The 24314-nt window shown below is 41.3% G+C and overlaps 1 protein-coding gene across 1 annotated transcript in view; it reads left to right on the top strand.

Annotated features, from left to right (window-relative positions):
• The first annotated feature begins 217 nt into the window (after positions 1–217).
• grk5l (G protein-coupled receptor kinase 5 like) overlaps positions 218–24314 on the top strand; it is a 34411-nt gene continuing 10314 nt past the window's right edge. Inside the window, exons 1-3 of the mRNA XM_061730828.1 lie at positions 218–685; positions 17214–17309; positions 17414–17526. Of these exons, the coding sequence (XP_061586812.1) occupies positions 634–685; positions 17214–17309; positions 17414–17526 (261 nt within the window). The 5' untranslated portion in view covers positions 218–633. The remainder of the gene's footprint in view (positions 686–17213; positions 17310–17413; positions 17527–24314) is intronic.

Raw genomic sequence — 24314 nt, 5'->3', positions numbered from 1 at the left:
AAGGCTGATTTATGGTTCCGCGTTACACCAACACGGCCCCTACGGCGTAGGGTACGCGGCGACGCGCACCGTACGGTGCGTGTCGCCGCGTACCCTACGCCGTAGGCTACGTGCGTCGATTTAACGCGGACCATAAATCCGGCTAAAGGCCCAGCCTTTTCTGATTACGCACCAGCAGAGAGGAGGAGGGGGTGATGTGCTCTCTGGTGCACTCAGCCAACCCCTGCCGCTGTAAGGTAGAGCTGCCGGGATCCCGGTGTTCCGTTTGGAGGAATCATCTGAGAAAACCCCGCTTTGCGTTCATCGGATCACCCAAGTTCATTATTTTCTGCATTTGGAGAGATTTTGCACCCAAATTACGCATGGAATGGTTCTGGGGGGATTGGAGTAGAAATGCAGCGCCGGACTTTCAGCCCGCAACAAAAAACATGTCCAACTTACACTGCAAGCCCATCTATGACATCCTGTTTTATCCTTTACGACTTTGATACAAGTGAAATTTGCTCGGACATCGACGAGGAGTGAAAGAAACTAAAAATCCACCGTTTCCATCCGAGGGACGCTGTTCTCGCTGCAGACGCTCGTGTACCGGAAAAAAAAAAAACCTCTGCATTTGGGATTTTGTGTTTTTTGATGGAGCTGGAGAACATAGTAGCCAACACTGTACTGCTAAAAGCCAGAGAGGGTAAGTTGACACGCAAAAAAAAAAAAGGACCTGAGTGTAATCAGCGGGCAGGCCCGGCTTTGTCACATTTTGCGCTCAGTATGCATGAAAAGGTGGGAATAATCGCGGGCATGACGGCAGCCTGCGAACAGTGAGGCTCATGCCGCGTTCCATTTGTCCTCGGAAGTGGGGATTTCCCAGTTCCCAGTCGGTTTTTTCAACTGGAACGCCCCTCGAAGTGGGATTTCCCACTAGGAAAGTGGGAGAGTCTTCACCACCCCCGAGTTCACTTTCCAAGATGGCTGCCCCGGTTGTAAACAGTAGAAGAGAGCTCTGTAATAATTCGTAGCACTTCATTCTAGTTTTGGTCACACTAAATCAGTCGTATACAAGTATTGTTCGGCATATATATGCTGCTATAGTGTAATTTACATTTTTCATGTGGTATATGCGAACTACAATCTTGTTTTCCTACTTTGTAACTGGAACGCTGATAACTCGGCTGTGACGTCATTCCCAGTTCCGAGTTCCGACTTCCGAGGTAAATGGAACGCAGCATCAGGCTTCAGGTAAACCCTACAGATGCAACACATTAAAAAGGAGTCTCGGCCGGTGCGTAAAATACATCAGCTGCGCGTCTCCGATCAATTACCATCCCATAATCAACGTCACGGACTGTTATATCCTCCTAAATTTTGACAGATCGTATGCGTTTTCGTACATATGTAAAGGGAGGGGGAGGAGGAGAAGGAGGGGGGGCTGCCTCTCTGTCTCCAACATCCGCTTTCGCTGTCTGCAAAAGAAAGGCGCTCTTTCGCAACCATCTATATGCCGAAGCACACATTAAGGCTGGGAATTACTGCTTTCTGGAGAGGCAATAAATGAGTGTACAGGCTGGCTGGCATTTGGACGGAGAGCTGATGACGTGACTGGTGTTGAAATCTATGCAAAAGGCCTGCAAAGATAGGTGGACTCTGGGTATCAGTGTGCAGAGTCAAGTAGACATGCGGTTTGTTTGGCTGTATCTAAAATGTGACGGCAAACAGTGTTTTTTTTATTTTTTTATTTTTTATTTTATTGGCTTTGTCTCGAACACAACAAAACCCAATCAAATTAAAAGCATCAAAATATATATATATAAAAAAAAAAGCAAAACAATTTAACAGTCTCATTCAAAAATAAAACACACAGCAAAACAATGTGTTCGAGAGGGAACAGGAGGAAGCAGAACACTTATTTAGTCCTGTCCCTTCCTCACAATATCATATATATATAACCTATAAAAATTAAATAAACTGCAAACAGTGTCATTAATATCTCCTTTGGAGAAAGACGAGGAGGTACTGAAGTGACGGTAGAAGGAGGGCCTGAAGGTAAATATGCAGAGAGGCTTCATGATTGTTTCTCATGAATGGGAATCAGAGACTGGAGGGGATGCAGCGACTTATATTTCGTTATTTAAAGACTACTCAGTTATGTGTGCATCGTTTATAGCAGTCATTTGATATACGTGGTCTTTCTTTTCAGTTTACTTGCTCATTTGATTCAATCTCAGAAAGCCAGATAGGAATAGGATATTATTTATATGAGTGTATAATTCAAGATGAATCATAACACAACGTCTCTCATTCATTAAGTTTCACAAAGACATGCACTTTAAACCAGAAACCAAGTTTCCCATACAGTTGCAACATGTTGGGATGCAACAGAAAATATAGATAACCATCTCCATAAGCAAAACTCTATAAGTAATTTGAAATAGTACCATGACAAATTGCATTATCAAAGGCTGCCATTATTTAAAAAAGCAAAAAACAAAACAAACAATACTTTGAATTAACACATTTAAAAAAAGAAAAATTGTGTGTAACCTAAAGGTGTAACCAGCAGACCAACTCAGTCAATTGCTTTATTTGGCAAAATCGTATGATGGCTGTTGAAAATAGAGAGAGAGTTAAAAGACTCACAAATGTAGGGTTTTAACATCAATCATGGTTGGTGTTATCAAAAGATTCAAAGAATCCAGAAAAAAATATGTTTCTTCGATATTAGGCTAAAAACTAATAAGAAATGGTTGTGATCTGCAGGTTCTCTGGCAGCACACTTCAAAAACAGACAGCCATACCACTTGTGAACAGTATCACTGTATCCTCAAAGTTAAATATTCACAATACAAAGTAAACAAACCAAAATGAATGTATATAAAGGTATATAAAAATGAATGTACATAAATAACATAGGATGCTTAATTTCTCTTGTTCCCTGAAGGAAGAATCAATGCTGAATGATGTACAAGTTTTTTGCTGCAACTTGTACTACAATTCAGAGAATGTCTTTTTCAGAAAGACGATGCCAGACCACGCTCTGTATTTGTTACATAATCATGGCTCCGTAAGAATGTTTGTTTTCTTTTAGAAATCAGTGTTCTGAACCCAAATACATTAACAAATAATTCCTTAGAAGATTCTAAAAGTTCTTGGTCCAGCTTGTGAAATCAGCGAGTGCTGCATAATCTCTGCGTCGTCCTTCTTCCCTGCAACCCTGTGCTACCTACTTATGTCTTTTCTGACTAAATCATGTCATCTTTTTGTAGCAGTAAATGAGTCAGTGTGGAGTCAGTGAAACATACGCTCACTCTCACAAGTGCCTACATGAGTTTGGTTACAGGCAGCACGTGGTTTTATGTGGCAACAGTCTCAGTAGAGTTGCAGCGTGACACAGGAGAAGTCTTAGGGAGTCAAATCTACCTATTTACAGTTGTGACATATTTGTTTTTTAAAAATGGTCTAGTTTAAGGAGTTAGCAGAGAGCGTTTCGTGGCCATTAATCGAGTTGTAAAATTAACCAGTAAGCTGATGAGTCCTTATGAAGAATGCGTTTGCCTGTGGGTCCCACTGCACATTTGTTTTATGGTAGAGGGCTCGACTGGGCCGGGTGAATAAAGCTTCATGAATTAATAAGAGCAGGTAATGACCCACAGCAGATCTTGCTTGCCCCAGCTGCTCCGCTGGTGCTCATCCAGTCCCTTCCCCGACTGCATGTGGGAGAGAGAAAGGCCTCATACAATTACCGGATGATGATGATTCTTCCAGCTAATGGCTGAAGCACGACTCTCTCAGCAGCTTCATCAATGTCTCTATGAATGCAGCCCTGTGAGACTGACTCAACAGTTGAGTTAAGATTTGTTGCTGTGCACTCACTGAAACATGTCACAGGTTGTTGTGAGTCCATTACTGGTTGAATCCTTTACCAGTGTGAATCATTAGAGGTTTTGCATTACAGGGCCCAGCGCCAAAGGCTGTGCAGATCCCTGTGTGCTGGAGGTAACTCCGGCGCTTCTCGCTCATGTGTATGAGCGGCAGAGTACAGTATACACAGAGGCTCGGTTTAGGTCGCATACTTGCAACAGCGCAAGAATGTGAATGGAGCAAATAAAGTTTATTCCTGTTTGTTTATGCGAGTGCATCCCAGAGCAGAATTGAGAGGCAAGCATCCTCCATCCAAATGCTCCCAGTGACGCACGACAGGAAGGCCCAGTTTACGCTGTGCTCTTGTTTATGTCAGTGTTCTCACGTCTCCCAAATTTGTAAAATAGTGTGAGTGGCAGCTAAGCAGAGAAATACACACACAAAAAAAAGAAGCGTTGATATTTCCAGGTCGTAAGCGTAAAAACAGACCTTCTATCCGCCTCACATTCCTCTTTGGCTGGACTGCGATGAATGTTCTGACGGCGCTGGTTGGGATTTCGTTGCCAAGATTCAGTGAACGCTTGTCACTGGTCTCCAAGATTACACCCAGATTAAACGCAGCTGGAACATGGAGAAAACTTTCAGATCAAAGAATATTTATAGTTGTCTACTTTTGTTTGTTAACCACAGAGTAGAAAGCAACTCATTTTGATTCCCACGGAGAGAAAGAGAGAGAAAACAAAGCCGCTTTCTCCAATTCGAAACCATCTCGTTAAGTGACCACCATCTTACATAAAGCTAAATGGTATTACACACTATTGGTTTGATGCAGCCCATAAGCTATTTAATCAAATTGATTGTTACATAACAAACTGAGTGGGCTACTGCCATCTGAGCTCCATCTTCCTGTGGAGTAGCTCTCCGGTCTGTGCGGAAGATACTTTACGGATGATGTGTATGCAGTGAAATGAAACACCCTAGTGTCCACCGTGCTCATCTGAGTGTCATCTGACAGCAAAAGTACATTTTACACATGTAAGAGCTGCAGGAAATGCAGATATGCTGATCTTTAACGCCCTGATGTGTGTGTTTGTGCGTGCGTGCGTGCGTGCGTGCGTGCGTGCGTGCGTGCGTGCGTGCGTGCGTGCGTGCGTGCGTGCGTGCGTGCGTGCGTGCGTGTGACAAAGAGCTGTGAGCTGGGGTCAGTGGAAATAACAGCAGATCAAAAAGATTATTCAGCCCAGATTTTTCAGTCAGATCTGCGTGGCTGGGGCTTCTTAATATTATAGCTGACAGCTAGTCCGAGGGAGGTTTAATACCAGGGTATAATGTAGATTTATGTGCGTGTTAGCAGATGAGGGGTGTGGGGGAGAATTCCTTTGTTTTAATGTAACCTGAACGCAGCCACTGTGACGTGAGCAACATTAAGCATTAGACCCACTGTGTGTTCGTGCATGTGTGGCTGCGAGAGAGGCCCTGTCTGACTGCCACCCCATTCACAACTCTCGCTGGCAGCCGGCGTAGATTCCAGGCCAGGCGAGCGAACGTCATCAGCTGTCGAAGTGAATGAGAGTAAGGGGGAAAAACTGCATCGCTGCATCCAGATGCCTCTCTTGAACTGCGCCAGCAGAGCAGGGGTATTTAGTTTGGGCGACTTGACTGGATTCCAGTTCGGCTGCCTGTGGCCCTCCTCGTTTGGGCCGCCGTGTTTTCGGATCTTGTTGTTTTATAAAGAGAAATATGTTACAAACATTACAGACTCCTTACGCGACAAAGCTTAATCTGAGAAATATACAACCAGAAAAAGAATAAAAGTTCCACTAAGTGCTGTAATAAGAAGGTATGTATACATTTACATTTCACTAACTATATGTACATTACACATTGTGACGACGCAGAATAATTTGGCTCTCATCACAAGCAGGCCAGCATTGTGGGCAAAAGCACAAATGAGAAACCCCTACCATGACTAGTACCTACATTGGAAGTTATCCAGTATTGTGGGATCTTAAAGTGCAAAGAGGTCTAACATTCATACTACATTCGGTTGTGTTTGAGGCCAGTCTTATAATGTGTTTCTGCCTCCAGCAATCTCAATAGGATATGATTAGCACAAACATTGCAGGCTAACTGATTAGTTACTCCATGGAGGTTTGCACAAGATAATAGGCATGTGGGGTTTGTCCATGTGCTGTGTGCAGCTATAGCAGTGAGCTACTGTTGTGAGAGGGTGGTTGGGTGACAAGTTGTAGTTTCACCATGCGAGACCACAAGTCTGAGCAAGTTGAGAGAGAGGCCACCGTTACGACTAACAGAAATGTGGGGAAATGAGCTGTGTTGTCTGCATCTACCCTCAACCGCTAAACACAAAACACTGCTGTTTGTTGTTTCGTCGTCTGATCCTGTACCTGGCGGCTAGCAGTAATGTGAGTATGAATAATACACAACAGGCCCTTTGTCTGTTGCCACACACAAACTTTCTCTTCTGCCTCCACACAAACAAAAACACTTGCCTGGAGTGCTGCTCCCTCAGGAGTCTCTGAAAGGATGCAGCCATGAATTAATGCTATTACCTTTTATTGGACAGAAAGCCTTAATGTTGGGGACAGTCCAATACAACGGAGGGAAAACAGCCTGTGCTGCATCGCTGCAGGAAAGAGGCAAAGGACAGAGGAGGAGGATCTGCAGATTAAACTTGTTGCAAGTCTCAGAATGTCCCATATTTGTCATTTCCCTCAAAGGAGTTGCACTTTGATTGTTAAAGCTATAATTTTTCTTATAATTTTCAGATCCAGGCAAGCAAAGAAACAGTCTCGATTTATAGTCAGTGTCTCTTGTAATCCTGTTAATATCATGGATAGAAAAAGGTTGTTGTTTTTTTCCTATTAATGTCACCCAGACGTAACAGTTACAAATAATGGATAGTCTGGTTGGAAACTAGGCAAAGGCATTTGTGATCCTCAAATGATCACATAATGTAACTCTGCATTTTAGTCACTTTATTTTATTTAGCTATTTAATGAATCAACTCGTTTCATATTTTAAAAAAAACAAGCACCTTTTTGCAAATGAGGGGCTAAATAGCCACAGACTGCATGTTAAGATTTCACTGTACTGAAACATATTTGGAACATTTAGGTATTTATGACTGATAATGGATTTTAGGAGATATTCAATGTGTCAGAAACAGTTTTTGACTAGTCGCAGACTAATCAATGGAAATATTTGGGAATATGAACTCCTGCAATGGGACACTAGCATAGTAAGTACAAGACTTTTTAAATGTAGTCATTCACCAGATAGGATAAGGCTGCCGCTTTGACTAAATCCACATCCGAATGTTGTTTTTTTAAACATAAAACCTTTAATTACCGTTTGACCTGGAATCCACTTTACACCGTCAAGTTCAACCCTTGAAAATGGGAAGTTGTGGATCAGCTGCAAGGTCTGTTTCACTTTGTGAATGCAGCTGTGGGTAGGCTACACTGAAAACCATTAGTAACAACGATGTAGCTGTACAGATTCACTTTGGGATGTTCTCTTCTGGATCACAACTCCTATTTTGCCAAGTCTGTGTATCGTATCAGCATGAGCAGACCGTAACACACAGGTGCACCTTGATGAAGGTATAAACAGCATCGTGGAGATGGAACAGCGAGTGCTACTGACTATTCTATCCTTACTGTCAGCTCTTACACAGCCAAAGCATTAAATAAAAGTGCAAGTGCTGACATGTGTAGGGGGAGGGAGATTATAAGAGCAATCTGTTTAAAAAAAGGAAAAAAATAGATTATTTACCACACACTTTTGGGTGTGTTTTTACTTGTGTGCAAATGCGCAGTGAGCATGAATAAAAATGTGGTATATCTTTGTACGTAATATGGATGGAGATTTTTTTTTCAGAGTCAGACTTAAAATGATAATTAGAATGTAGATTAGTTTTGTTTTAATGAGGAACTTTAAAATGGAAACCAAACTAATGTGGACATAGGCATGCTAAAATCTTACTCAGAGAGAATCAATCTTACTGTATATGGAGAGATGGAGTAAAGTAAATACCGGTATTACCAAAGCTTTTAGTCTTTTCTGAACGTGGCACCTCATTAATCACGTCACCAAGCTTATGGTGACGTTTACCTTCTGTAGAAATGTCCAGAAAAAATTCCCTCTGGGAAAATCAATCCCATTTGAATATACCAGCTCTAAATGTGTATGCGAATCTTCTGTCATATCCTGTTTAAAACGACCTACCTCTGGTCTTTCCAAGTATGGAGGTACTTGAAGAGGTGGAAAATGAAGGTCGAAGGTCCTGTTAAGGATTACAGCATTTTGTTAGGTATGTTAGGGCTAAGCTTTAGGTAAAAATGTCTAAAACCAACCAAATCCAGTCAGACTTTAATTAATATGATAAATCATGTGGCCGTACAAAACTCTATCGTGTGTGTACAGTAAAAGGGATTATTCCTATAGTTTTCCGATTTTCTTATTTCATAAAAAAAAATGCCCATTAATATTACAGACAAAAAATACTTTAACATTTCTCCATGTAAAGCTAATTTTAAATTATTTAAAATAATAATTTAAAACCATTTAAATGACAAAAGAACACAAAATAAACTCGGGATCCATAATATTTGAATATGACCCTTATTTTCTGATGACGATGATAACACTGACTCATTTTGTATCCCTAACTTAGATATATGAAATTTGCGACAATATTTGTATTAGTACATTATATTTTAGCACACAAAATTTGATCCAATTAAACTATAACAAAGGAAACAGCAGCCTTCTTCAACACCTGCACTACAAATTGCTGACACCATGATGATCTTATATTTCTACATCAGTTTAGCTATTAGATAGATAGATAGATAGATAGATAGATAGATAGATAGATAGATAGATAGATAGATAGATAGATAGATAGATAGATAGATAGATAGATAGATAGATAGATAGATAGATACCCACTTCTCCATCGATGATATGCCACAAGGCTTGCTGTGTTTTGAGTAGGAGTGTGACTCATTTTTTCTTGAGTGGAAAAAATTCAGCTCTGGCTCCTACTATCTCTATTGTTATTGCTGCTTCTACCCACACATACAGTATACGTAACTCAGCTGGATGCAACAAGTTCACGCCTGTTCTCTGGGGGTTGCCGAGTGGAATTCTGGGAAATATAGGAGGTAATCATGTTAAGTAGAAGCGGACAGAGTGGGCCAAGGAGGAGTGGATTGAGAAAAAATTTGAAATATTAACCGCTTTCCATTAAAGGACTCCAGGAATATCCCGATCAGGCTCATTGATATCTTTCCCCTGTTCTCAAGCAGGCAGGTAATTACTTATGCAGCACTTCATTGTGTCTGGCTTCCTGTATTCTTCACTGCTGCCACATCTCTTTAATGGAGCAGCATATGAATGTTTTATGTGCATTAATCAATTCATCAATACTGCAAGGTCCAAACTTCCCTCTCTAATGTGTGTGGCTAAATGCTATATTCTCTCCTGCACTTGCAAATGCAAAAATTGTGTATTTTAAAACAATTCATTATAAATAACAACAAAGGATTCTTGTACTTCTGGAAGGGGTAAATTGGCATGTACACATGTGACTATAGTCCCATGTCAGAGGCTAAAAGGTTATTCATGTCCTCAGGATTTTTCACAATTTATGCCATCTATTAGCCTAAAAATGTGGTGAATTTTATGCATCACTTACTATTAGGGAGAAAAAACAAACAAAATTGCTGCTGAGTCAGGACAAGTTGCCGTAAAAGAAAGATAAATGGGTAAAAGCTGACAAAGCAACTTTCAAAGAGCATTTCAGAGCAGTTAAGGCCACAACATGCTCTCCTGATTTCTTTGTTGAAGGCTCTTGCCATCGCAGGGACAAAAAAAAAAACCCCAAAAAACGCTACTGTCAACATGTGAAGGAGATATGCAAGCTAAGGGCTTTATGAAGATGAAGACTGCCTGATGCTAACCCTTTTTACGGGAGGGGTTTGGTGCTGTTTGTGTACACCTGCTTGAGTTTTGGAGCACACACCCACTAAAATCTGTCCACACACAATGTACCACGTGTTCCATCAGGTTGATAAGTCAGCTCCCTTGTTTTTATTGCAAACACTTTTTCGATGTTTGCTCACTTGTGATGTAACTGCACAGTTCCACTTAGGACAAAATAAAGGCGATCCTTCAGGGAGTTGCAGGTTTACATTGCCATAATATCCAGTCTATCAAAACTTTTATGAAGGTGGGTAAACACCACAGCACCTTGTCATAGCAAAGAAGTGTCCTATTACAGCTAGGCTCATGTGGACTATGCTCCGTCCTCCTGGATCTTTATGGATGAGCAAACAGCATGTATTACCCAGTGCTGTGCTGTGTGTGGTCCTTTGATCAGACGGCCCAGTGGGTCATATAACTTCAGTCTATTCAATGTTTTTTCCCGTCCTTCACATTCCATATTTAATATATTTATAGAGCAGGAAACTTGCGGCACCTGACTCTTCCCAGACAGGAAATGTACCCGGCCTTCTGCTTGCTTTTGTGAGATTTCTACCCTTGCATGCAAGTTTTCACGCCTGGTGTCTTCCTGCCCATGGTCATTCGCTTATGAAGTCGCTCTCCGAGTTACTGCTACTCTAGCGACAACTGTCAGCTCACCAGCTCTGAGGTCGCGTACTGGTTTGACCACCTCAGTTTGCATTAACACATGGCTGCTGCTGCCCTTGAGCTGGTCGCTATTTTTAGCACCAATGTTTACAAGGACATTAAAGACAGGGAAGTAGGCACAGTTGTGTAGTTTTTCTTAAAGCTTTGCACAAACAGCACATACGAGGACAATATACTTCACGTTGACTTAAGACTGTCAATAATCAGTCTTACGTCCGAGAGGATGTTGTTTCCTTGCTTAATACAGTTCACATTGTTATGGCCGGCTAAGATTCAGTTGTTGTCGTCAGTGCGGCACACTAAGTCTTTAGGACGCAGCTGCAGGCTTGCATCAATACAGCGGATAAGATCTGTCTTTTATTGTCTATGACTGATTTCGAGTTTATGACCCCTCATTAAGTGGATCAACATGTGACCCTCCCACAGCAGCCTAAAGAATAGTCCAGTGTCTCCAAGTAAACATTGTACGTCACAGATGTTTGCTTTGAGCGTGTTCGCAGATGCTTCAGCCAGATCATCCCGTTGTTTATTACGGCGTTGATGAGGAATACGTGGACATTGATGTTCGTCGAGGATGGCAATAATAAGGTGGCTGGACAGAGGCACCGACATGACATCATGCTGGAACAGGTCAACAAAGAGTGTCTTCCTGCCATAGTCCTCCCCTTCTGCTCAGGTCTGGCTCGCGTTTCCTCTAGCTTCCTGTGGCACCCAGACCACACACACACTTGCTGCAAGTTTAGAGGACTCTTCAACTCTTCAATAACCAATATTTGCAAACAGAGATAAGCGTGGAGGATCATGTCATAGCTAATTTAGTCTTAATAAATGCCTAACCTAGTGATGATGTTATACCAATGCCTATGACTGGGCCGGATTGGCTTGCACTGGTATGTTTATATGTTTATAATAAAGTGATTACATACAGTGTAGTGTTTTCCATCTTTATTTATCTCTACACTCCTGTTCAGCCTTCATGTTCACACATGATGTGCTGCACAGCCCACAGAAAGCACAATCTGGAAAGGTGCGATTTATTTTTATGCAGCTCCTCTTCTCCCTTACCAACAAATTGATATCTATCACTTTGTCATGAAGATGCTTCTCAAGATAAAGCGAACTGTACCCTGTTAAGAATATGACAAGCAGGAAGAGGATATTGCTGGGCGCCAATGCAAACGTTTCCACTTTCCTTGATAATTGGCTTCTTGTGTATCAACCACTCATGTTTTGCATCTGCAGCACATCAGAATTTACCTGCAGCTCTCATGCAAACAGATCCCAAGTGCTGAACAGTTGGGCATTGTGGGTGAAGGAGGAGGACTCAGACTTTGAGAGAACAAAGACATTTGAATTAGTGTCTGGTGCCGGTTGGCCTCACTGTGCTGGTACCTCGCTGACCACAACAGTGTGACTCAACCGCGAGGCCGACATTTAACAACTCAGACAAAGGAGGTGATGTAAGAAAAAGCGAGAGTTGGATAATCAGAAAGGGATAATCAGTTTTTTGTGAACAAGGAGGGTCCGTCAGGAGATGAGTATGAAGAATCACCAAAATCTAGCAAAAAAAAAATGTCTCACTTTTTTGCACAGTGTGGGTGTAGAGAATAGCCTATGAAGTGCTCACAGTTCTCTCTGCCAGTGCCTGTGCTTTTGCATCACACTCTGTGGCAGATGTTTTTACGTAGTGCATGCTTGCTGCACAGCGTGAATCTCAGGATGTGGTTTCCACTGGTTCTCCACCACGGATCTAGCCTCACATTTGGAGTGAAACTGCAGGTGCATGACTGTTTTTGTACGCATGTGCATCTGTTAACTGGTTGATGGGTCCGATTGCTTTTATTTTTTATTTCTTCTCTTTATGTGTCACCACTTTATGAATGCATTTTTACAGCTGAGTCGTGATGCTGCTGAATGTGTGGATAGATGGGCCCTGCAGGATTGCCGGTTGTAGAATTGAGCATGAGGACATTACTAGAGAGAGGTCACAGTAAAGACACTGTTTGGGATGCCGGTAACCCCCTGGTGGTATGCCAGCCATTTGTTGTTCCCTCTCTGTCATTATTTTTGCTAGACTTGGCATGCTTTGATGATGTCAGAGCTGCTAAGCAGAAACATAAATAAAGGGTGGCGACCACACTGCCCACATGGAACAAATTAGGCTGACAAGTTCCTGTGTGCAGCAAGTCCACAGCACTGTGCATATTTCAGCTCATGTGTAAGTGACAGGCCACGTGAGACTGAGAACTGTTTAATAAAGAAAGAAAGAAAGAAAGAAAGAAAGAAAGAAAGAAAGAAAGAAACAGAGTAAGGAGGACACAATGGTTTATAGACGACATTTACAAGCACATTCATACTCTTGATAGCCCATTTTTATTAAACAGGAACTCAGAAATGCTGACACTCTTGACATTAAACAAAACGTGAGCATGGATGTTTTTCTTATTTGTTTTTGTATCTTGGTTTTAAAAAATCTCCCTGAATGTTGATATAACTGATCCCTTTGGGAACTTTTCTTAAAATCTTTCCGTCATGAATATTCACCCTTTTATTCAGGACACATACTGGGGAAATGCAACATACCAATAAAAAAAGGGGAGAAAAAGCATTATTTCAAATCTTTGTAAGGATAACAGTTGTTTTATTTTAAGGTCACAGATGAGAGACACTGAGTCCCAACAGGAAATATCTTGTTACAGCCTCATGGCCAAGTCTGTCGAATAATGATTTATTAATTTAATTTATGCTCATGAATAGTATTTACATGTTTGTAGGAGTGGTAGACTTAGTTTGCAGATGCTGTTGCAAATTAGTCTTCCTGGAATAAAGCCTAAAGTTGTTTGTAACAGCTGGACAAACTGAGTAAGCTGACAGGAGCAGTGGTGCAAGATAGGAAAGAAGTGTGCTCCAAAATGAGGCTTCTTAATTGAAGAGCCTCTTCACAGATTGTGGAGAACATCTGTTCATGAATAGCAGTGGTACCTGAGCTGAACGCTGATGTCCCTGAAAGGTGTTGTGAGAGAAATTTGGGGGGATATAAGTAAAAATACATGTTAAGAATTAAGAAGAACACATTATTTCTGAAACAAGACAAAGTATTAGAGAGGGGCTTAGGTGATTTTGTGGTTTCAAAATGATAGTTTTCCAATTGTAATTTTTTTGCTTTTTTAAAGACGTGTTGCTTTATTTTATATGTCTCTCTCAAGAAAGAGAGAGAGCTGTTGTTATTAAAATGTTTTTTTTTTTCAATTCCCTATTTTTTTTAGTTTATCTCACCCATAAAGGACTAAAGCACAAAGCCACATGTGCAAATTTGAAAAAGATGCATGAACTAATTACATTTTGGATTATAGTGGGTGGAACTAAAGATCCTTGTAACAGGCCTACCTGAAGGTCAGCAATCTCTTACTAATAGCACAAAGCAGAGAAGTTACTTCATCAAATTTGCAGCAGAAGCAAAACTCACCTTTAGATGCCTGAAGTTGATAGACGTTCATTGCTGGTTTCAGCGTGATGAACAGCGTTTTGGGAAGCTTTTATTGCATGTACAAAAATATATTGAGATATATGGAGTTGACTGGAGCAGTCTCCCTCCCACCCGTAGTGAAACCACGTTCTTTCTGAGAAACACATCAGATGACAAGAGAGACGTCTGGTGATGGTTAATGTACAAATAAGGGACTCCCACATCGAACTGGACTGAAATGTGTCAGTAATGTGTTTCCATTTTCAGTCTGGTCTGTTGTCCATGTGAACATACATGCAGCTTTAGTGTTTCATTGTGGCTTATTCCTAACTATTTTGAAATGTAAAGTTACTTCTTTTGTTCCTTAAAATTGTTCTCACACTATGGCATAAATCGTTCCACCAGTTTTACTGTTCTCTTCCGCTTGTCTGCTACCGATATACCCGACAACAGCAGGATTATCGGAGTATTTCTGGAGATGTCAGGACAATGAGATGCACATGGTAAAGAAAAAAATTAAAATGACCGTCATCTGATGTGCACCCTGTCAATCATGCGACTCTTCAGTAGCACTAATTGTTTAGTGTAGCAGTACTGCTGCTGCTGCAGAACTTAAAGAACATGATCTTCACAGTGGTGCCTGTTCAGAGATGATGATGGATGCTTCCCTGCTTATTTGTGCTAGGTCATCTAATAAAAATCGGTCCATGACTTTTATAATCCATGATGTTAGTGCAACTGGTTGTCTTTGACGCTTTCAGTAAACGGGTGTGATTTTTTTTAAGAACCAAGATGAGACAGGAAATGAATTGATGAGACCTTGTTAATTCTGTGACTGCAGTTCAAGGTGAGACTGCTGAGCTATGACAGGGAAGCTGTGGGTTCGTGGAGAATGAGAGACCTGTGTGACTGGGCCTGGATGACAAGAATGTTGGTAACCCTCTGGAAGTGAACCTGTTTTTGAGTGACATTTTGCTGTTCTACAGCAACACTCCTTAAATGATATAAACCACTAACGGGATTAATTGATTTTTTTAAGAAAAGATTCGGAGCATAGAGGTTGAGATGCAGTCATTTATTATTTCACCAGATCTGTTGCTGTGTTGTTGTTTTTTTTGACTGAACTGAAGTAATTGCTCCTATCACAACAGTTCATCACCACTAAAGTTTGTACACAGAAACCAATTTAGAGTTTGCTCAAAAACCTAAAGGAAGTAAACCCCTGATCTATAACATTGTTCTAGTTGTAGCATAGGCTCATGGAAACCACATCAAATTATCAACGAGTCTAAAAAAAAGTCAAATGCTAATTTCTCTCGCAAAAGCAAGAATAAGAATGGGCAGGAGAAGAGTAAGAGAAGATTAAAAAATAGCTCTCTAAAGAGCAAGGAGAGGAAAGAAAAACAGGACATGGACAGAAAAAGGAGGAACTACATTATTTGTGGTTGTCTCAGTATTGTGTAGAATTTGAATGCATGGGTGGAGCGCCAATGTTTGGTACAATTATTTGACATAGCTTTGACCCTTCACAGGAAATCTGTGCCATTTGGTGGATGGTTTTATCCACAAACGACTTACAGTAGCACAAGTGCATTCATTTTTAACTTAGCGGCCCCCATGGGGAATTACCTTCTCCATTCACTGCCGCTGTGCTTTTTGAACCACATTATGTTTTCACTTTCAGAGATTAAAATGTTGTACAAAACAGGACAGTGTGCTGACGTCATGTTGGGCAGCATACCTTATTATATTAACTGTTTTCAGAGAACAACTGCAGCTTAAATGAGGAAGTGTGACTGTTTATAGGTTGTTTGGTCTACAGTAATGTTGATGAGGAGCAGGTGTTGGAAGTTAATGATTGTCCCAGGGGATATTTTGACTTGGTTATTAATACATTCATGCTTCATGTTTGTCTGTGGTGATATGGTATCAATCTGTGTATCTGAGTTACGATGACATGTCTGTTATCTACAGAAGAAAAAAAAAAACAATACCCAACTTGAGTGTGTGAATGAAAGTTTCTACAAGCCTGTAAAGCCTTTTATTATTTATTTATTTTGTTAGCAAAAATGTCAGGGAATTAAATAAAATGTCTGGTTTCCTCTCTAGAATAAGAAAAGACTACATTTGTTTTACCTCTGTATGAAATCAAAAGACGACAGTTTCAAAAAATAAACATAGTTTGAATGGTAAATGGGATATCTATGGCCTCACTGTCATGCAACAAAACAAAGACTGCACTGTATATCCTGCAATATCACACCAAACCATGTTGAGCATATTTAAATTTCTTGAATTTAAGCCTGCGTGGGTGTGTAATATAATATTACAGTGGTGTGTTTGAGCTTAACAGATTTCGATTTGCATTTCGAACAGCAGGGAAGGAAAGAATGAGGCAGTAATGCATCAGGATTGATGGGAAAACCGCTAAAGCTTTATTCAGAGGCGCCAGCATGACGTAGTGCTTCTCACATTCCTGGGTTATTACTTAAAGATGTCTGCTTGTCATTGCTTCTCCTGCTCTCATGCTCTCTCTGCCTCTCACTCTGGGCAAGCCACTCGCAGCAAATTTCCACTGAACAGAGCTGTTAAAGGAAATCCCTGTCAGTTCATTAGAGCAGCTGCTGCAGTATATGAAGAAAAACTAACACTGAAAGGAACACGATGGAGGGAACAGCGAGATGTAATAGATGGAAAAGGGTTAACTAATCCCTCAAAGTTAAACCTTCGGGACACTACAAGCAGTGAGAGGTATTTTTATACCGTGTAGATGGAAAATGTGAAGGGGATTGTCTTAATCAGTTTCCTTTAAATCTGTAAGTACACGGTGAGAGTGGAAGTGTACGTGATAGTGTTATATTACCGCAACACATCAGTATGGCAAAGTCCCGGGAACTGAACCGGTCAGAAAAAGTCTTTATGTCTGAGTGAACCGGAACATGCACGCACACACAAACACATTAAACACAGACTGCTCCACTTTCAGGAAGGCAACTGAGTGAGGAAAGTTAGTTGAGAGTGGAGAGATTTACAGAGGAAGTGAGACGTAATCTATGAATTATATATACACACTGAAACTGTGATTTCATTCAGGCGAGAGCCCACACCTCTTGTAGCATTAAGCCTTCATTTGCTACTTACTGATGAAAACAACATTTGACAACTTTATAAAGTTCTGCCAGTATAAGCTATATTTTGTCTTCTGTCGCCACAGGTGGAGGAGGAAAACGGAAAGGAAGGAGCAAAAAATGGAAAGAGATCCTTCGCTTTCCCCATATAAGCCAGTGTGCTGAACCTGGAAAAACTACCGGTAGGTGTTTGTGTGTTCCTCTCGTCATAGGAGGGTGTGTTTGTTTGTTGGTGTTTCCAGGAATGCAGTGTGTTAAAGTGTGGGCTTGATTTGTACCTCTGCAGAGAGGGATTATGCCAGTATTTGTGAGAAACAACCAATTGGACGGCGTCTTTTCCGTCTTTACTGTGAGACCAGGCCCAACCTGCAACGATGCATCCAGCTACTGGACGCAATGGTAAACACCCACACACACACACACACACACACACACACACACACACACACACACACGCACGCACGCACGCACGCACACACGCACGCACGCACACACACACACACACACACGCACACGCACACACACACCACATACATCCTTGGTTGGCTTTTTTACTAAAAGTTTGGCATTAATTATCAGCATGAATGGGGGAAAATCAACAAACAACTCTTATTTTGATGTTTGTATGTCTGAAATAAATATAACATAATTACAACCAGAGTTGAGGGCAGCAAATAACCCCTACCTGCCAGACCACTAACAATGAAACCAACTTAGTTCTTGGCCTGGCAGGGATGTTGTGCTGTAGAATTATCTGGTTGACATTTCCATGGTGATGTGTTTTTGGGTAAGATACCGAACCCCATGTTGCTCCCAGTGGCAGATAAACACTTTTCATGGCCTCCCTGCTGCAAGTGGCATGAGAGAGTTAGAGGAAGCTTACTGCACTCTAGCATATTAGGCTGTCGGACTTTGTTGTAACCTAAATCAAATATAAGAGTAAAATTGTAGGTAATTCAAAATATATATATGTATGCTGTTAGCTTCTTTCATTGCCTTGCAGGAAAATGTCTAAGCTTTTACTGTATTACAGAACTACATTATGTACTCTGTACTAAGAACATCTATTTCATGGGACCCAAAATAGTAGCGTATAATAGTAAAAGTAATGTAATAGGAAAGTCATGGCTGGTGGTGCCATGGTGGTGGTTAGCACCTCACAGCAGAATGGTTCCCAGTTTAGGGTCAACTGGGACCCCGTAGCGCCACAAAATATACTTTGACTGAAAAAATAGCACGGCTGACCACGAGGTGGCAACAGAAGAATAAAGTGAAGAAACATGTAAACTAGATGCTACTTGTGTTTTTATTGTTTTGTTTTTTTTTAAACTTTCACCGCGGTCGAAGCAATTGAGTTTCAAAGAAATTCCCTGTTGGACCTCTATATTGGTGTAATATGTCAACAAGACCTGAAACAACTCGTCGGTCCAGCCAACGTTTTATACTCTATAACTTCATCAACTGTACTTGTAGCAAAATTTCTCCGGTCGAATGCATAAAGGATTTGTGGTCACATTATTTATGTATGAGAGTGCTGAACATAATGTAGAAATCCAGATCAGCATAGACCCCCCCCCCCACCTACTAGGAGGTTCCTGTTGTATCTATCCTACTACAGGGCCGTTTTTCGCTCCGTAAAAGTTCCTGAAGGCCACTTTTACAGGACCGTTCCTGGTAATGGAGACAAGCACCAACAGCCCTTCCCTGAAAAATGTACCCGGAACTTCTGTGCCCTCTGTGTGCAGTTTGCATGTTCTCCTTGTGCCATCACTGGATATTGTCCATAGGAATAAGTGTGAATAGTTGTTTGCTTTTTCTCTGTGTGGATTGCTGACCCGTGCAGGGTTCACCCCATTTCTTACCCATTAACAGTAGGGGAAAGACTGGAACCCACAACCCAGAACAGAATGAAGCAGGTATACAAAATGGAGGGATGGGTGTAGGCCTCGTATGCATGCAAATGCATGTTAAAGCTAACATGCAAATGTCTGTTAGGCAAATATAAACATTTTATTTGCAAAAATGTGCTGACGTCCCATTCTGCTAAAATATTGAGTTCTAAAATTCTTAGTGTTAGGCAGTTTGAAAAAAGAGAAACCAAAACATTTGCAAAAGATTAATGAAATCTTCCACAGTTAACTCAATCTTACGCCTACTATTAGTAGATAAGGAGTGTAAACAGAAACACATGAATCAAAGCAGTTTTGAGTTTGAATTATATATATTTTTGCAGCAAAGTGGCAATCAGTGTTTGTGCAGTGGGCAGTACAGCTACATTCAAACACAAAAATGTAATTTCACTTAAATTATGGTGTGAATATGGTTCCTCCAGGCAAACTGAACTAATTTTAACTTTGTAAGTGTACAGAATGTCCATAAACAGGACTGCCTGCCTGGGAATCTCCATCCTGTCGGTGCTACCAAGAAAGTTCTATGGGAGCACTCCAAATGACTTATACTTCTTATTATCTAATACTAGACATCATTTATTTTAACTCTGAAATGTTCCTTTAGGTTGTACGTGGATTATCAGAGGGCTTTAAATGGGATGTGTATGTTAAGAATCCATTTAAAGTCTTATATTATCATTTAATATTTTCAGTATTCCTCAAAGTATAATTAATCGGTCTACTTTGTTCTCACATCTAAGAGTAAAAGATTTGAGGTTTCCAACCAAAGTAAGCTTACATCCAGTTGTCATAAGACATAGCTATTAAAGATGTTTTGTGCTTTTCTGTCAAATCATCAACATATGTGCTGGGGACCCTACCCTGTAACCTACACAGTAGTTTGTCATACATCCCTTCAGAAGTGTAACTTTACATCAGGTTGACCCAGACCACAAAAAATGTGATTGGTCTGCTTGGTAGCCTTGTAATTCCTTCTGTGTATTTCCAGCTACTACTGCTACGTCTTCATTTTCAATCCGGATAGAAGTCGCATCTCCATTAGCCCTAGATTTGGCACGAACCCAAATATTGTAAAGGAAAATCTATAATGGAAACACCTCTTATTCGGAAAAAACTGCCAAATATTGCAAAAACCTTTTTACTCTTTCTTGAGGTGATCTTTCAGATGTGTCGATAATCCAGTGAATCGCAAAAGTGTAATGGAAACGTTGTGTATTTGCATATCTCTGGCAGAACTGAATGTGACATAGCTCGTTAATCTAAAATCACCAAAATCTAGTTTCCGGCTGTTTTTAGCCCCATTAATATGATTTAGATGTGCTATAACACTACTTAACTATGATGCATTAGGCTACTGCATTAAACTGTTGTAATGTCAGGTAAAGTAACTGTTGTTCAACATGTGTCAAGTCCAACTCGCATAAGATTTGCTCCATTTGCTCCAGTGCCATGTCTGGGGTACATAGACTACGTTCACACTGCAGGCCTTAATGCTCAATTCCGATTTTTTCCCATATCCGATTTTTTGTGTGGCTGTTCGCATTATCTTTTAAAATGTGTCCTATATCAGACTCGAGTGTGAACGCATCGCGGCCCTGAACTGACCCGCATGCGCAGAGGAACAATAACAAAGACGTCACACGCAGCACGCCGTCATACGGCGGTAAACATGGAGGCAACAGAAGTGAGGGTACATGGGTATATTTTGAAGTTGTTGTGTGGTGGAAGCCGACGAAACTGTGAGCAAGTGTTAATGAAGAGGAGAAGGAGGAGAAAGAAAGCCGCATTTTTAATAATGTCTTTTTGTGGAGCGATGGCTGCCCCGTCTGTAGAGAGGTGTGTGTGGATGCGGACTCGGAGTCAGGAGTGGTGGGATCATGATGTGATGAACATCTTTACAGAGACAGATTTCCTCCAGAATTTCAGGATGTCGAGGGCTACTTTCCAATACATCTGTTCCAATACATCTATCATTTTCCGATCGCTTCCGAGTGACCCCCCCCCCCGCCAGCGCAGTATTATGACAACGGTCGCTCTCAAGTGACGTCAAAGTCGCATTAATTCCGACCTGGCTGTTCACACTGAGGTTGCATTGCAAAACATCAGACCTGTATCCGATTTAGAACCACATATGGAAGCGACCTGAATCTGATTTGAAAAGATCAGATTCCATGTGACTTGTGCTGTTCACACTGTCATAAACAAATCAGATCTGAGTCACATATGAGCAAAAAATCGGATTTGGGTCACTTGGGAACTGCAGTGTGAACGTAGTCATAGATTTAGTAAACAAAAGGAAACGCAGCCCTGCAACATGCAGCGCAAAAGAACCTGCACCGCCATCTAGCATTTGACAACGTAATTACATAGCAACACAAATGCAGCAGTAAACGCTGGCTACGACCATAGGTCATGTACGTACGCTATTTGCGTCGTTGCAGTGTGGAGGCATTAATCATGCTTGAGCAGAGGGGCCAACATCAACATCTTTCATCACAAAGAGGTCAAACTACAGTACCTCCATCAATAACGTATGAAAAAAGAATGGGTGGAAAGCACATACAAGACCTGCATTGGGCTGTTTTCATTATTTTAAAACATTACTCCACCACAAAGCAGATCTTTGTTCATGATGTCTGACTTTTTCACGGCGGAGCTAAGCTACCGGTCCAACAACAACACACTGGTACAACGAAGTATAACCAGGTTGTTCCACATACTTATATGCTAGGAAATGCAACATTTCATTCACTTGATCAAGTGAGTGTACCAGCATTTGAATAACCTGAAAAACAGCACTCTTGGACGAAGAGAGGCCTGCGAGGCCTACATCCTGACTGCTTTGTAGCCTGTATAAATGTTGCTAGGTAAAATGCATCTGTGTGTGTGATCAGGACAGAGGTGTTGATAATGGCCAGACTTGTGCAATATTTCTTAAATGAAAGTAGGTGTCCATTGCTCTTCCTTTACTTTGTCTGTTCCTTTTTGGGGTAGTTGGATCCAGGCACATGCATAGTCCCCACGCTGAGTCCATGTGATTACTACAACTACTACTACTACAGTCAGACACTTTTATCCAAAGAATTACATCTGAGACACACACACCATGGAGCAATTAGGGTTAAGACCTTGCTCAGGGGCCCAAGGTGGTTCATCTTGGTTGCCATTCTTGAACCTGGGTCCTCCAGACTCAAGCCCACCTCTGTAGCCACTAGACTACCACCCCCAAATCTTTACAAATCTTTTTGTCTTCACGAAGTCCACTGCAGAGGGACGTTATGGACCCCTGGATCCATAACGCATAAGTGCAGAAAAGGACATTTATTTGTCACAGACCTTCCATCCAACCAGATGCGGAAATCGTACAATTGTCTTTAATACAACCAGAGAAGACAATTTAACTGAGTAGTGGTTATTCAACCCGCCAAATCCCCTGATCTTGTTGCCCCCCCTCCCCCATCTTTCTTACCCCCCTCTCTCTCCCTCTCTCTCACTCTCTGTCTAGACGAAATACCTCCCACATGACACATTTAAGTCTTCATCTATACCGAGAATATCTTTGTGTGTATGTAACACGACAGAACAGCATTGTTTCCTAATTCCACCCCCAACCCCCACCCCAATCTCTCATCTACATTGCCCTCTTTTAACCACCACTCTCAAAAGTGATCAGCTCTGGAAGCCATAACCCACTTATCTACATGCATTCATAACACATGCTAATGCCAACTCTGCAGCCAGTCCATGTGACAATTGCCACGGCCTTTTTTACACCCAATTTAATAAGCTATGTTTGAGTGTGATAACGAGTGGATATTGGTAATTTAAGTTATTCATTAACATGTGAGTTCTGTGCGGCCTTTTTATTAGAACATATAAGATAGTTGGTTTACAGTGAAATGTATTATTATATTTTTTATGTTAAAAAATATATAAAAGCCTGATGATTGTGAAGAAGTAAACGCATCTCGGTTCAGGAGGAAAAGGGAGCGTGTGTTTCGTTGTGTGGTGCAGAGGAAGGAATGCACTTTGGGGTTCCATTGGTTTCTCTTTCATCATTGGAGTGTGTGAGAGTGTGTGTTTTCATATGTGTACGTGTGTGTGTGTGTGCGTGTGTGTGTGTGTGTGTGTGTGTGTGTGTGTGTGTGTGTGTGTGTGTTGGAGCCTCTCTGCTTCCAAAAGGCTAAAGGGGCGTCTCCTTCCCCCTTCAGTTGACCCCCTACCAGCAAAGGGTGGGAGTCAGAAAGCTCTGTTACTCTCAGTTTGAATGTGTGTGTTTGTGAAAGCATTTGTGCGTATGTGCGTCAAATGTTTCTTCAGCTTCTGATGACAAAGGCTCAGTTAATCAACACTTGGCAGCGATCACAGTTCACTGCTTTTCCGTTTCTCTTTGTTTTTCAGCCACATTCTTAAATTTTTACCAAATACATTTGTCGCTGGACTCTGTTTGGCTTTGTCGAGTGTCAATGACACTCATGGCCTCTTAATGTCAACTTTTCCTTAAGCTTTGGGCTTACGTGTGCATGCACATATATAAAATATATGTGTGCGTGTGCGTGTGTGCGTATATGTGTCTTGTAGTGGAAAGCTGGTGACGCTGGTGTGACACACTGTGACACTCTAGGACCTCAAGGAATCCCACCGTGTTTACTGTGTGGTTGCCAAGCAACGCAGGACCATGCTGGAAAAAACCCACTAATAGATAGAGTGGGGTCAGCATGCAGCATAGACGCCATGTTGCTTCCTGCCCCCCTCCAGGAGTTAAAAGAGATGGCTGAGAAAGGCGCAACAGTGCTTTTTATCTCGTTGCCTTTTCAAAATGTCCAGCCGATGACGGTTGTGTCGAGGGCCACATATGTTTAACGCTGAGCAGAGAGCAGCCAATGTTTATGCAACAGTGAAAGTGGCATACAGAGATACAGAGCGTGAACGTTTGTGAAGCGGCCTTGTCACGACTAAACAGCAGCTGTTCATCATTCAAATGTAACAACATTAAACAATGTTTTTCCTTGGAAGGTACAAAAGAAAATTTGATAGAATTGTTTTTTTAACAGTTGGAAATGACAGATGGAAGGAAAGTTGAAGGGCATGTCATTCCCCCTTTTTTTTCTTTTTTTTCTTTGAAAGTTGATCAAAATTTCCTGAGGTCAAAGCACAAGGTCTGCAACATACGTTGTTCAAATTACCACATGCATACCGCAGCACAGATCTCTTCTCAGACCCATCTCTACATTTCTGTTCATAGCAGCCAATTTTTAGGTGTGGAGTGACCCATAA

Source organism: Cololabis saira, chromosome 9, assembly GCF_033807715.1.
Source record: "Cololabis saira isolate AMF1-May2022 chromosome 9, fColSai1.1, whole genome shotgun sequence".
In the NCBI taxonomy this organism is placed as follows: domain Eukaryota; kingdom Metazoa; phylum Chordata; class Actinopteri; order Beloniformes; family Belonidae; genus Cololabis; species Cololabis saira.
This window is presented reverse-complemented; position numbering and strand designations above follow the sequence as displayed.